This window comes from Sminthopsis crassicaudata, chromosome 3 (assembly GCF_048593235.1).
Source record: "Sminthopsis crassicaudata isolate SCR6 chromosome 3, ASM4859323v1, whole genome shotgun sequence".
In the NCBI taxonomy this organism is placed as follows: domain Eukaryota; kingdom Metazoa; phylum Chordata; class Mammalia; order Dasyuromorphia; family Dasyuridae; genus Sminthopsis; species Sminthopsis crassicaudata.
In genome coordinates this window covers 362,424,330-362,439,491 of record NC_133619.1, presented here as the reverse complement: position 1 = coordinate 362,439,491, position 15,162 = coordinate 362,424,330, and the positions used below count along the sequence as shown (strand labels likewise).

The window sequence follows — 15,162 nt, the reverse complement described above, 5'->3', positions numbered from 1 at the left end:
AATTAATAAAAATCAATTAATTAAACAATAAAACCAAAATTCAATAAATCAAATAAATCTTAAATTATAAATAAATACTAGCTATTTTAATATATATATACTTTAATATAATAGCTAATATAATAGGATCTGCATTACTCATCTTCAGCCTTTAATAAAATGTTTCTTTTTCTTCTCTAAGCAAATTAATGGGGTCCTTCAGGGAGGGACAGTGTCTTCCACCTCTGTGTATCACCCAAAGAACATAGAAGAGCACTGTGATCACATTATATGCTTGGTAAATTATTTGTTGTGACTGCTTTAGGGATAGTGAATAGTAACTAAGTTATATAGATATTTAAATTATAGTTTCCCATTGTTAGAATATAAGTTTCTTGAAGGCAAGGGATATTGTGCTTTAATATTCGTATCCCATTGCTTAATATGGTGCTTGGTACATGTTAAGTATTTACTAAATGCTTTTTTTACTTATTCAGGCATTTTACTCACAAAAACCATGTGTAGAGATAGATCATGTTCTGTAGGGGAGGAGATTGAGCCTCAGAGAAATTAGCTGATTCTTGTAGGTTATACAACTACTAAGTGGCAGTTCTTGAGTTCTGGTTTTCCAACTCCAAGCCTAATATTCTTTTCAGTACATTTTGAAGAGTGGGTTGGAGCTAATGATGGCATTTTGAGGGAGGTGGGAACTGAGTGGCTTCTCATGCCATATCATTTTTTTATCCATTCATGTGTCCTTTTTGTTGTTGTTCAGTTTTGTTTTTTAGTTCTGTCTGACTCTGGTTCCATTTGGAGTTTTCTTGGCAAACAAAGATAGTGAGTTGGTTTACCTTTTCTTTGTCTAGTCCTACAGATGAGGAAACTGAGGCAAACAGGATTATGTAACTTATCCAGGGTCACATAACTAGTGTCAGAGGCCAGAGTTGAACTCAGAGTGATTCTAACTCCCAATCTAGCACAATCCTCTTCATTCATGTGAAGTCTTCTTGCTTTTTGCCTTTTTTTCTGCTTCCCTTGGCTTTTAAATTTATAGATGATGATTTGTAGGAAATAAAAATCAGTGTACACTGATGTACAGATAATTTATACCAGTTAAGAAGCCTTGCTTATTAACATTTATAAACTTAATTTTTAAAAAAATTCCTTTACTTTCTCATTCTTCTTCTTCCTACAGTCTGTCAGGACTCCCTCCTTTCTTAGGATCTTAGTCTCCACCCTCTGAATAAACAAGTGCACATCTTTGAGGTAGTAGAAGTTGGAGGAGTCTGCGGTCCATAATTTATATGTCTTTCTGGTCTGGAGGATTGCTTGGACTGGGAAGTACTACTCTAGACTTCACTCTGAGCTGTCATGAAACATGTAGTGGAGTAAGTCCTTAATGAAGTCTAAGATGTATTTTAGTTGTATGTCAAATAATCCAAACTCTTTCAGAAGTTATCATGATAAGGACATTTGAAATGCATATAGTCAGGTTGACATGGTTATTATTTGATAGGAAGAGCTTGATAGAATAGACCCCAAAGAGTGAATCCATTCCAATCCATCAACAAGCATTTGTTAATCCTTTAATATGTCTGGGGGAGGTTCAGACCACTAAAGATTTAGGTTCCTTAAGTTCCAGGAAGTAGATGGTCTCCTAAACTATACAATTGCTTAGAAGCTGGAAGGAACCATGGAGATAATCCAGTTCCCAGTTCTTTCAACTAGCAAGTGAAGAGATGGAAACTCTTCAGAGAAGTAAAGGGTTTGAAATTTGCTTTCCTAGTTAGTGGTAGAGCTAGGACCAGCACTCAGGTCTCTTAAGGCTTTTGCTCCTCTTTCTACTTCAGGGCGCTGCTCTGAAACCAATTGTTATCCAAAACAGAATCCTACTATTTTGGCAAGGAGCTCCTCCTTTCCTTTTGGCTCTCTTTGGTCCACTAGCAGAAGACTGTCAACAGCAGTGGAAAATTATGGTCCTAATTCCCTTACATTACCTATTACTTCCACTCATTTTTACCACCGGGCTTCAGGCTGACTTTTGGGAGCTACACCCAAGAAAAGATGTTATTCTTCCCCTACCTTTTTTTTTTTTTGAGCAGACTATTCCAGCATAAGCTCATTATGGGCTGGAGGAAGTTATTTCTAGAAATAGCAATTAAAGATCCCCCTCCCAATCCCTTTTGCCCTTCTAAAGTTTGTATAGGTTTGTAAAGCCATTACCTTCACATCAACCTACAACTCAGAGAAATTTAATTTTTCCCTCTTTTTCTAACACTGCTTTTTAATTTTTGAAAAAGAGAAACAGAGAAAAATATAGAAAAGAGAGACATATAAAGACAGATAAGGAAGAAGAAAGGGAGAGACAGAAAGAAAAATATAGAGGCAGAAATTGATAGAGAAGAGAGACATAGAAAGAGATGGAGAGAAGAGGAGGGAGAGGGAGAGACAAAGAGAAAGAGATGGGGAGATATGCTAAAAAGCAAAAGGTGGGGGAGCAGCAAAGGAGAAAGAGAGAGAAGAGGGGGGAGAGGGAGGGAGAGACAGAGACAGAGTCAGAGACAGAGAGACAGAGACAGACACAGATATTAATAACAGCTGAATCTATTTAACAAACATTAGAAAATTGGAGTGGAGATGTGGTTTTTAAACAGCCCTCTGACCAAAATGAAAGGAATTTTTTTTGTCAGACACTATAATTTGCCTAATAATTCCAGTTCTCTTCTTACTAAAAGAGGCCCCAATCAGAGGCTTTCACATCTAGCTCCTGAAGCTCACAGTTTATGTTCTCTATGCTACCTCAGAATTCTCTTAAACAATTATATTTCAGTTCCTTGTGGTGAATTCCTACATTTGAGGGGGAGAGAGAGAGAGAGAGAGAGAGAGAGAGAGAGAGAGAGAGAGAGAGAGAGAGAGAGAGAGAGAGAGAGAGAGAGAGAGAAGGAGGGAGAGAGAGGATTATAAACAGGTTAACCAAAAAAAAAAACACCTTATTTTATTTTATTTTTTGTACTATATATAAACTGTAGTAATACTCTGAATGTATTTCTAATCACAGTTAACCTAGTTTCTTGGCTCTGATTTTGCCAGTTGCTTTCCAGAATTTATTCTTCAGGAAGACATGGAATTACTATGAAATGGAAAGGCCACCAGAGAAGGTACAGCTGGAGCTGCCATCTAAGACCTGGATATTCTGGGAGCCAAGCTCAAACTTGGATAAAGTTTCCTTTGTAGAATTCCTTAAGTCTCAGTTTAGAAAGAATCTTCCATGAGTCAAAAAGATAAGAGCTCTGCATGACCACAATGAAAAGAGCATTGGTTCTGGAATCAGGTCTTGGTTTCAAATCTGGCATCTGATGCTCATTCCAGGGATGATTCTGGGCAAGCCATCTAACATCCCTGGACTTCAGTTTCCTCAACTTTAAATGAGTTGGATTAGTTGGCCACTGAAGTCCCAACCAGGAGGATTCCTCTTCTCTCTCTCAAGAGGATTCCTTTCCTCCCTTCTCCCCTTTCCCTTCTCTTTCCTCTCTCTCCTCTCTCCTCACTTCACCTTGGAATTAGATAGATTTGGGTTATTTCTGGCCACAATCAACTATTAGAAAAGAGAAGGAAGAGGGAGAAGAAAGCCAGAATCAGTAGGTCAAAACTCCCATGCTGACCAGCAGAGGGATTCTCGACACCTGTGCTTTCAACTGAACAAGTTAGGGATACTCTGTCTTCAAATAAAATCAAAATAAAAATGAATGGTTACAAAGCCCCATGTATATACTTTATTTATTTTTAGTCATTTGTTCCTATATCAAACTGATTAGGTAGAGATCACTAGTGTTGTTATTCTAATTTTATAGATGAGTAAATAGACTCAGAGACTTTGTGACATGCAGAAAATCACATAGCAAGAACCAAGTCAGTTCTCACTTGGGATTCAGTGGTGTTCCCATTGTACCTATATTGCTTCCTAAATATGTCTGTGTATGTATTTGTGCTCCTGTGTATAACCACATTAATTATGTGGATGTAGCTATACAAATATAATCAAAAGAGAGGGGAGGGATGGACTGAATGGAACTAAAGAATGAGACCTACAGTTTCAAACTTGGCACATGTCTTGGTTTATCTTATTTGAATATGCTTATTTGTAAAAAGGGAGGGCTTCTCTCTCTCTCTCTCTCTCTCTCTCTCTCTCTCTCTCTCTCTCTCTCTCTCTCTCTCTCTCTCTGTCTCTGTCTGTCTCTGTCTCTACACACACACACACACACACACACACACACACACACACACACACACACACACTTCCCTGAGATTAGGAGTGGGGGAGGAGGAGGTGTGACTTAGTAGATAGATTTTTAAAAAAAAGGAATAAAAAGAGTCACAATAGAAAATTTAAAACATGACTGAATAAAACAAAACAAAACAAAAAAAGAAAATGATTTTCCTACTACTTTGTTAATATGCTTTAAAAAAACAAGTTATATAAGAACAATTCATATTTTCATGTGAATCCTTCTTTTGGTTCTTCTTTGAATATTTAAATATTTGTGGATGATTGAACTCATAATAGAAGGAAAAAAATTTTAGATGAACAGCTTCATTTATTGGGTTTTGAATAGTCTTCAGAGCATGTTTTCATCTACCTAGATATAGTGCCTTGTTAGCTTATGTCTCCTTATTAAATAGATATAAGCATAGTCCAATGGAAAGAAAACTGAATAAGGAGTGATAGAAGCTGAGTTCAAATCTTCAATTTTTTACTTACTACTTTATATAACCTTCAATAAATTATTTACAGTCCTAGTTTACTCATCTGAAAAACAAAGGGGATGAATTAGAAGACTTTTAATTCCCTTTTAGCTTGGATCCTGAGCAAGAGGTGGATTTTAGCTGTTGCTATGTGATCTTGTATATGTCACTTAAAATCTCTGAGTCTATTTTCTCATCTATAAAATGGGAATAATGAATTCCTATAATAATAATAATAATAATAATAATAATAATAACTCTGCCAAAATTTTGCAGAGCTTGAAATTAAGAGCTCTTAAGTTTTTTTAAATGTCTTTCATTCATTTTCAGTTGTATCCAACTCTTTGTAACTGTATTTTGGATTTTCTTGGTGAAGATATTAGAATAATTTAACATTTCCTTCTCTGGCCCATTTTGCAGATCAGGAAACTGAGGCAAGCAGGATTTAGCAACATACTCAGGGTTACACAGCTAATAAAATGATTTGGTACTAATCTCATGGACAAGAAAAGAGAAAACATTTGGCTTAATTTATTCTATAAGCACATTTGCTCAGTATTTCAACAAATTCTCCTCATAGAGGGCTAATCTAAGAACTTCCTTCTCAAGATTCTACAAACAAACTTACAGAAATAGTTGGAAAGAAGTGCATGGTAGGGAAAGAAGAGGTGGGAATCTTGGCTTAATGTCTTTTTCTTTGTATTAGGCTCCCAGTCTGTTGAAAAATGTTTTTTAGAAGATGCTTCAAGTTATTCTGAGTCATTTCCCCTGTGGCTTATATAGAGTTTGATGTGATTGGGTATTCTCCCTCTTCATGTGCAAAATTCTTCTGCTGTTCTGAATTCACTCTGAAGAAGAATAAGACCTCCCTGAAGGTTGGCAGAGGTTAAGGTGGTAGGGAAAACGTAGGAGATGAGGGATAGTAGGAGTCTGTTATATTGTGGGTGTGTTGTGAATAAGGAAATACCTGTTACAAGTTTCTGTGCTAGTCTAATACAAGACTAAGTTCCAGGTGTACAAAATGAATGAAATATTGGTTAGGTTCAGAAATTTAATAAAACATTAATCAATAAAATATTGAAAAAGGCACATTGTAAAATAAATAGAAATTCAGAAGAGGACACAATCAATATTTTGCTACAATCTTGTTAAATTTAATAGGCACTTAAAAAAAACAAATCCAGAATCATGTAACATTCATATTTTCAAATGTAATCCTCCTTTTAGTTCTTTTTGAATATTGAAAGTTTTTTGATGATTAAGTTAATAATTTTCTTTTTTCTCATACAAGAAGGTGATGATGTTTCAATGCTCAGAAGAGTCAAAAACTTAAGCTTGTTTATTATATATAATTATACACCTTCCTTGCATTATTTCCATTTTTCTTAAACCTATTCATGGAATAGTTGAATCCCAGACCTTCAGAGGAAGTTAGAAGCATAAAATTCCATACAATGTAATAGGTTTCTTAGAAAAATATTGAGTTCATCAATCAATCAATCAATAATATTTATTACATACTTATATGTGCTAAATTCTGGGGATACAAGGACCAAAAAAAAGTAGTTCCTGCCTTGAAGGAGCTTATATTCTATCAGTAAAATAAATTAATATTTTAATTTTGTTCATAATTTAGCAAAACAATTTGATTTGGGGCTCAATTTTATGTTTTCAGGGTTTTGCTCCGGAAATGTCATGCCTGATTTCATCAAATTTTTGTTCCAGCAAGGCACCTGGCAACAGAGTTTTACTGTATTCCCATAAAGTTTACATTTGTTCAAAAAGCCCTTAGAAAATATCAGTGCTTAATCTAAGAAGATTGAAAGGAAAAAATGTTTTGTTTTGTTTTTTCCTCTGAAAGAACCAGAATTTTTTTTAAAGAAAATTGAGGTTGGGGGTTGATGAGGAAGGACAAAGAGAAGTAGAGAGTTATGAATGCCTCCTGAATATATGTCATAGCTTAATAATCTTGAGTTTAAGGGGGTCCAGAAATGATTAAGGAATGAAAAGAGAAAGTGTAAGACTCCTACAACAAAGAACTTGGGTTCTGTAGATTTGGGTGGAAATTATTATCTTCCTTTTATTGCTGTTTAATCATTTCACTTGTGTTTGTCTATTCATGACCCCATTTGGAGATTTCTTGGCAAAGATACTGGAGTAGTGTTCCTTTTCCTTCTCCAGCTCATTTTACATATGAGGAAACTAAGGTAAGGAGGGTTAAGTGAATACAACGAATCCGAGACCCCAGGTTCAAATTCTGGCTTTGCTACAAAGAGCTGGACATAACTTAAACAACTCAAGAACAACAACTTCCCAACTGTGGGTTCAGTGATCTATCCATTGTGCCATTAGATGCTTTTGTACTATCAAAATAATATGCTGAAGGAAGCTGCTAAGTACAACCCAAATATTCTTGTTAATGGTGGTCATTCTACAGGAGAAAGCAAGCTTGTACTGCTGGCCCTTTGTTCAGCACTAGCACCATGTCCTAGTCATCACTTATAGACTCAGTGCCTTTAGTTTCTTTTGTATCAGTCCATTGAAACAAAACGAATTTCAGACTTGATGGTTGTTGGAATTGGTGCTAAATGTCAGCTTTATCATCATCCATTGCACTTGCACTGATGTGGCAGCATCTTCTCTTGCAGGGTTTCATCTACTCCCTTGAATTTCCTCTTCCCTCTTTCTTCTATTGCCTATGCCATAGATCCCCTGAACTCTCATAGACATGACTTTACATCACTTGGGATTTTAGATTCTCTTAGATTCTTTAGATCTGGAGTCAAAGACAATGTTGAGCTTTGGTCTGAGCATTAGAAAATCACTTTGTAATTAATGTCTTTTAATACTTAAGCTTGATTATTCATGATTGTTTTCATGATATATTTATTGGAAAACACCCCTGGTGACCTTGGGTTATCATTTTGACTCTGACACTATCTTTGTCATATAACATGACAAGCATTAGAGATATTTTGGGGTAATGAGAGAGTTTGCAGAACACCTCAAACGGAATGATTAGGTAGTCATTTATTCAGGCACAAGTTTGTTCTTGAATGAAATTGAAATAGGGTAATGTGCATTTATGCATATTCACATAGAGTTGTATATATGATGTGTGGGTTTGTGCATATTTGATTGGGATATGTTTCTGAAGTCTTTGGGAATAGTGAGATTTATTTAAACTGCTGTGTACTGCCGGTGGGTTGAGAAAAGTTCTCAATTAAAAATCAGACTACCAGGTGTTAACAAGAAAGATAAATGCCTATGGACTGTCTGCTGCCCTGGTTGAGTGGGTTGTCATGGTCCACTGCCAATATTCAAAACCACAAATTGCAAAACCAAGAATTAGAAGAGTTTTCTCTCTACAGACATGTACGCACACATACATACATACTTACCCACCCACCCACAGCCCATCTGCCAATTTCTTTCCTTTTTTCCAATAAAAACCTTTATTGTCTATATTTGATGCCAAACATAGATTGACCAATAGTGTAAAAAGACTCAAGATAATACCACAGAAAAGAAGGGCTGTGATGACATAACAACAGTATCCCCATCAATGAGAAGCTGGTGAAGATGAGGATTGTCTTAGAGAGTTCTGCTAGTACATCTACTCTTATATTTGTCAGACTTCAATTATATAGAACTACTATAAATGAACTGTTTGGGTTGAATCTAGAGAAAGGGAATAAACATTTATATAGAGTCTACTATATTATTTCATTTCATCCTCACAACAACCCAGGGAGATAGATTATATCATTAGTCTCTATTTTCTAACTGAGGAAATGGAAGCAGACAGAGGCATCTGCCTTTTCCAGAGGCAAATTTTACAAAAAAAAAAAAAAATAGAAGGATTATTTTTTCAGTTGTTGACAAAAAAGTGTGAGGAGTACACACTATATATTTTAGAATATGTATAAATATATATATATATATATATATATATATATATATATATATATATATATATATGTATGTATAAATTCCTTTGCTAAAGGAAATACTATTCCTAGAGGAATAGATAGATGAGTAGGGTGGAAATCGGGCATGATAAATAACTGCTGTAATGATCCAGGTTTTTAGATATTTAGGACAGAGGTTGAACTATCAGGGCTTTACTAGACTATAAACTCCCTGATGATGCCACTTTGTCTTATCTATATTTTATCTCTTCACCCAGCACCTAACAGTGCTTTATTGAATGAAATTGCTCACATCTAAAGTTCTGATGGTTCTCTACTACTATATTATACATATATATCCTACTGACAAGATTCCCTCTAGCATAATGGTCTGAGGGTAATATCTCAGCACAAACAGAAAAGAGAAAGCTTCTAGGACCTTCCTGTTTCTCATAGAATAAAGTATAAATTCCTTCACTTGGCATGCAAATCCTGCTACAACTTGGTTTCAGTGTAACTCTTTAACCTTATTTAAAAAGTGCTTTTCAAGGAAAAAGAAGATAGGAAGGAAGGAAGGGAGAGAGAGCTAGAGGGAAAATGAAGGGAGGGAGGAAGGAAAGAAGGAAAGAAGGGAGGGAGGAAAGAAGGACACACACACACTTAGTCACTTTCAACTTGCTGCCCAAAAATTGAAGAGTCATTTATAACTATTCAAAATTTAAATGCCAGATTATTTCTGGTCAAAATAAGCAGAATAAACAACTATTGTCTAATTCTTATCCTTTTCACAGCCCTCTGAGTGAAGTGCCTGAAGTTTATATACCTTACAAAAATCTATATCATTATAAACATCCTGTTTGATTGATTCTGCTTAGCTTAAGTATTATTAGTTTGATATTTGCATTATTATCATGCTTCTTTCAAAGAGCATTGATAGGATGATAATTTTGAATGTCCCTAAGACTTCTTCCAGATTCTGTGATTCTCCCTCAAGTAATTATCTGAACTAAGGCTCTGCTTATGGTTGTTCACATATTTCTGCATGTGTGTCTACATATATTTCCTTAGCCTTACTATGGCATATTCTCAAACCATAATAGCTGAAAGAGATGTGTTCTTTATCCAGATAATTCAACAAATTCTTGCTCAATAGATACCTCATTGGCTTCTTTAGTGTATTGAGTGTATTAATTTATTAATAATATTAGTGTATTAAGTCTGGCATTCTGTCTCCTGAACATCAAGAACTTTCCTTCAAACTCCAGCTTATATACTATATCTCTTTAAACTCTTCCTATATCTTTCTATATGATCTTTCTTTCCCCAAATCTTCATAGTTTAAGATTTCTTAAACCTTTCTCACAGCATTTATATTCTTCCTTACATTATAGCTGTGTACTTTCTGTCCTCTTCACCAAACTTGGCATTTTCCTTCCTGAATTTGTACATTGGTGAAATTATCCTGCATTCTAGGAATTTACTCTCTTCTTACCTCTATCCCCATCTTTCTTCAGTATTCATTTCCAGTATCTATGCCCAATGAAAACTTTTCCTGAGCCTCCTTAATTGTTGCTAGCTCTTCCTTCAAATGATCTTGTACTTGTATCTATTAAAGATTGTATCCTCAATATAATGTAAGCTTCTTTACCATAGGGATTCTTTGTAACCCTCAGTCTTACTTCAGTGACTTATACATAGTAAACACTTAATAAATACTTACAAAATGGAATTGTCAAGTATATTGTAGTAGCCTAAAAGTTCTTTAGAGGATAATGACTATCTTATTGATTTCTGCTTCCCCCAGTATTTAATTAAATACTTTGCACCTAGTGTTAGCACTCAGTACTGATTGGATCAATGGATCAAAGAGATAATATTTGTAAAATACTCTACATAGTGCCTGGCACATAATAGGAGCTTTTTAAATGCTTATTTTCTTCTTTCTTATCTAATGAACATACTCTTCACAGAATATTTTTATAATATGCAACCCCACAGATTTAATTTTGTTATTATTTTCTTTAGGTCTGAGGAAATTACATACTTACCATTTACATTTAGTGGTTTTGTTGACATTGTCTTGAGGCCAGGGAGTAGAGAAAACCTATAAAAACTGTGCTGGGTTATATCCCTCTTAGGACATTGACATTCAGATATTTCATATATATATATATATATGTATATATATATATATATATATACATATATACACATACATATATATGTGTGTGTGTATGTGTGTGTGTGTGTCCTATTTTTTCACATTGGAGAGACCTCCTTAACATTCCATGAGAAATAGATTTTTACCAGTTATGGCCACTCAATTACGTAAATAAGTTATTATTTTGTAATAAATAGTTACTTAATCTTGTCAGATTTGTAATTTTTGGATCTAACAAAATGATTGCAAACACACCACTCTGAAGGTGCTATTGTAGTTATTAGTTATCAGAACTTTAAGAAAAAGATCTTTCAATTTTTGGTGCAGTATTACTTGACCATATACTATCTAATAATTTTCTGTGTATAATATGTATATACATGTATGTTTAGATACATATGTGTGCTTACATATGTATATCCATCCATACATGCACATATATCCATATACCTTTAAATGATCAAGAATAGAAGTAGGTTTTCATCTTTTTCTAAAGTGAGGAAAATGGACCTGGGTACATAGTAAGTACTTAATAAATACTTGTTGACTTTGACTTCAAATCATAGGACTTTTGGAAGCTAGATCATTATCTAAGCAAGAGTCCCTTTCATCATATTCTTAGCAAGGGGTCATCCAACATCTACTTGGAGACCTCTACAATGGGAAATTGATTACCTCCCAAGACCTATTTCTGCTTAGTTTTTATTATTAAAAAAAATCTTTTCCTTGCATCTGTGTCTTCACAACTCTCATCCATTGCTCTTTCAGACCAAATAGAATGCTGAATGTGAAAGATGTGATATTAAGCACTATAGTTGCGGAGGTAAAAGTAAGGAGAACTTTTCAAGGAGCAAGTCTGCTAGGGAGGATGTTACATGCACTCAAGAAAAATAAAGAAAATGTTATTTGAGGAAGGAGAGAGAGCACATATAGCTGGGGAGAACAGGAATGACTTCCTGGAAGATGTGGTCCCTCGGCTGAACTTGGAAGAATGATGAGAAGTTGAGTTGATCCAAGGGAATACATTCCAGGAAGAGAGATAGCATGTGTGAATATAAGTGAGAGATTGAATGACAATGAATTAGATTAGTCTTCCAATCTGACTAAATGACCATTTATATGAAAGAAGTGAAACAATATCATAAAGATAGATAGGAGACAGATTGTGGGGCACTTGGAATACCAGGTTAAGAATTTTGTTTCAAAATTCTTGAGGTAAGAGTTAACTACTGAAATTTTTTAGCCTAACAAAAGTTTAGTTTGGTAGTTAAATATTTTGCATGCTTAAGGACTCAATATTGATTGGATTATGGCTCAAGTAAGAAAACATGAGAAATTACATATTTACCATTTACATGTTATGGTATTCTTTGAACCAGAGAGTGATATGGTCAGATGGAGATCATTTTAACAATAGTGAGAATAGATTAGAGTGAATAGGGAAAAAAAGTTTTCCCATGATGAGTAAGCCCTTAGAAGAATAATTATTATATCTTGACAAATTTATCAGTTTTGTTTTGAGAGTTGTTTTAAGTGTTTTTTAAAAAAAACTTTCAATTACTATTCTTAAGTTTTAAAGCCGGCTGTTTTTATCTTTTTTCATTCTCCCAGGATGCTGATGTTAGAGAAAATATGGCAGCCCTTTAACAAGGTATTACTCTTTGCTGAACTTTTATACCATAAAAGAGGGCTGGTTAGAAAATGCTGGATATGTGCTCATGACTTTTCCTGGGGCATTATTATATAAAGTCCCTTAGGGAAGAATGAGGGGACTCAGAGAAACTTGTGATGTAGGGATTTTTATATCTCTTGAGAGGTCTATGAAATTCTAGAATAAATAATATATTCTGGGTATGCTACAGATTTTAGACTCAGGTCTTCCAGACCAGTCAATGAGCTTAGTAATTTTCTGTAGCCTTTTACTTCATGGCTTATTACTAGATTTAGAGAGAGATTCATTTTAGAGGTTGCTTAATCATTGTTTCCAAGACTTGTGTCCCCAAATTGGTTTTCTCCTGGGAATATAGGAATTTGCCTTGATACCCACCCAAGTACTTAGGGGAAGAACACCTTGAATATTAGACAATTTTAAATTTTATCCAAAAACATACACAATGTATTCAAGCCCGTGAACACTTAGGAAAACTCTCCAGTTCTGATTGGTTTTCCCTAGGGACCTATCTATACCATCATTCTGACTTATAGTACTACTCTGGGTGGTTTCTCTAACCAATATCTAAGGGAAAATACTGAGGGTTGGCAGGGCATCGAGCAACACTTCCCTCTGGTGATTCTGTCTCCTGAGCAACCTATATAATCTGATAGATGAATAGTATAACTCTGTTGGGGGGGAGGGGAGGAAGGAGGGAGGAGCCAGGACCTTATAGGAGGAGTTAAGTAACCACTTCTCCTTCCTAGTCTCTGTGACATAGACTAGTCCAGTAAGACCTCCCAATAAGGAGCAAAGGTATCCTGGTTGTTTTACATCCTGACTCTCTGATAATCCCTATTCTGCCTTCACTTCTCTGTTTGCCATTGGTTCCTTCTCTGCTTCTGTGTCTCCATTTGGTGATAGCTCCTTATCCTCTCTGGGACATAAGGAGAATATCCATGTCTTTTTAAAATGTCTTCATATGTCTCTGCTGTTAAGCTCTGATGGGTCTGTGCCTTCTTCCTACACTGTTCTCTGTACGTACACTGCCTTTGAAGGGTGTGTGATTCCCCTGAGAACCCTTGTAGAGACATAGTCATTCTTCTGAGAACTGAGTCTGTATCTTGGAATAACCATGGTTTTCTCATTTTTTAAACATTAACTTTTGTATCTGACCTCCCTTTTAAAGGCAAGCCCAAAAATATAGCTCAGATATATACACTTGAACTTGAACCAGTGTCAGAACAAAGACCTTATAGTGAATGGACAAAAACAATTTTCCCTTTGGCAAAGAGACACTAAGGGGAGAAGGAATATATCCAATTCCTAGGGCATATTTGGGCATGCCTTCTATAGTAATAATTAGAATAGCTGGGACAGCTAGATGGTGCAGTGGATAGAGCACCAGCCCTGCAGTCAGAAGGACCTGAGCTCAAAAGCAGTCTCAGACACTTAACCCTTCCTAGCTGTGTGACTCTGGGCAAGTCACTTAACCCCAATTGCCTCAAGGAAAAAAAATTAGAATAGCTTACATTTGAAAAGCCCTTTAGGATTATAAGGAGTTTTCTAAGTATTATTTCATTTAATCTTCATGAACTCCTCCAAAGTACTAGAGTTAGTATTTCCATTTTATTGAAGGGAAAACTGAGACTCAGAGAAATTTTTAAATTCCCATCCTAACCTGTCTGTCAGAATTTCAATTTAAACTTTTTGACTCAATGTTTTGGAGCTGCTTTACATTCTACTGCCATCATCATCACCACCATCACTAATATACATATAGCACTAACTATGTAACAGGCTAAGTGCTTTATAAATATTATCTCATTTGATTTTAAATATATGCTAAAGTATACTAGGACTTTAAAAGTAAAGTTTGGTAGTGATTTTTGTTCTTTTGCATCAGAATGGGGAGAGCATGCTCTGATGGAAAGAGGGCTGCTCTGAGAAAAAAGTGTAAGGCCCAACTATCTGAGTTCCAGGTTTGCCATTCAGTAATTTATTTAACTTTCCTTCACCTTGCTTTCCTCATCTGTAAAATGAAGGGGTTGGACTAGACAGACTCTAAAATGCCTTCCAAATCTGCCACATGCTGAAATTAAATATACTCCTCAATGGTTTGGCTTTTGAATTTTTTCCCTGTGCGTAAGCCGAAAATGGATCCAGGCCATGTCTACACAAGGCAAGTGTATCCAACCATACTGTACCAAAATAGCATTTTTTTCCTGCTCTGTTTCACTTGTCTGTGTGGCATGTAATGAAACAGAGAAAGACAGGAAATGCTCAGCCTGGGTGGCCATCTCTTTTTGCCCAGATAGCTCAGTAATGTACTATAGGAGGGCAAACTCCCTAGAATTGAGCATCAGAAGAGCTGGGTTTAAATCTGATCATCCCATTGATTGTTTGGGGTGGGGGGAGGGGAGTTGGGCAAGTCCTTTGCCCTCTTTGGAACTTAATTTGCTCAAGTACATTATAAGTTGGTTGTATTAGATAATTTCTAAGGTTTTTTCTAATTCTGTATCTATGATCCATTGGATGATGTTGGTTTTGAGTAGATAGGTTATTCAGGTACACATTTTTAGTGTTCAAGCCCAGGTGAATCACTCCCTCAAAACCTTGACCCCTAAAAATCCTGGACACACACATTATTTTGTTTCCTAGGCTCAGACATCCTAAAGAGGTTGCCTTTGCTATGGCTGGAGAAAAGAGAAAAGACT

At 35.5% G+C, this 15,162-nt stretch overlaps 1 protein-coding gene across 10 annotated transcripts in view; it reads left to right on the top strand.

Moving 5' to 3' along the window:
* The window catches only part of GLI2 (GLI family zinc finger 2), a 401,511-nt gene that overhangs the window by 142,131 nt on the left and 244,218 nt on the right, over positions 1–15,162 (top strand). The window contains exon 1 of one of the 10 annotated variants that reach the window (XM_074301790.1): positions 1–15,162. This exon is cut by the window's left edge and continues 9,079 nt beyond it. The exons of the other annotated variants lie outside the window; for them this stretch is intronic. Coding sequence (XP_074157891.1) covers positions 15,138–15,162 — 25 coding nt within the window. The 5' untranslated portion in view covers positions 1–15,137. 10 annotated transcript variants of the gene reach the window in all.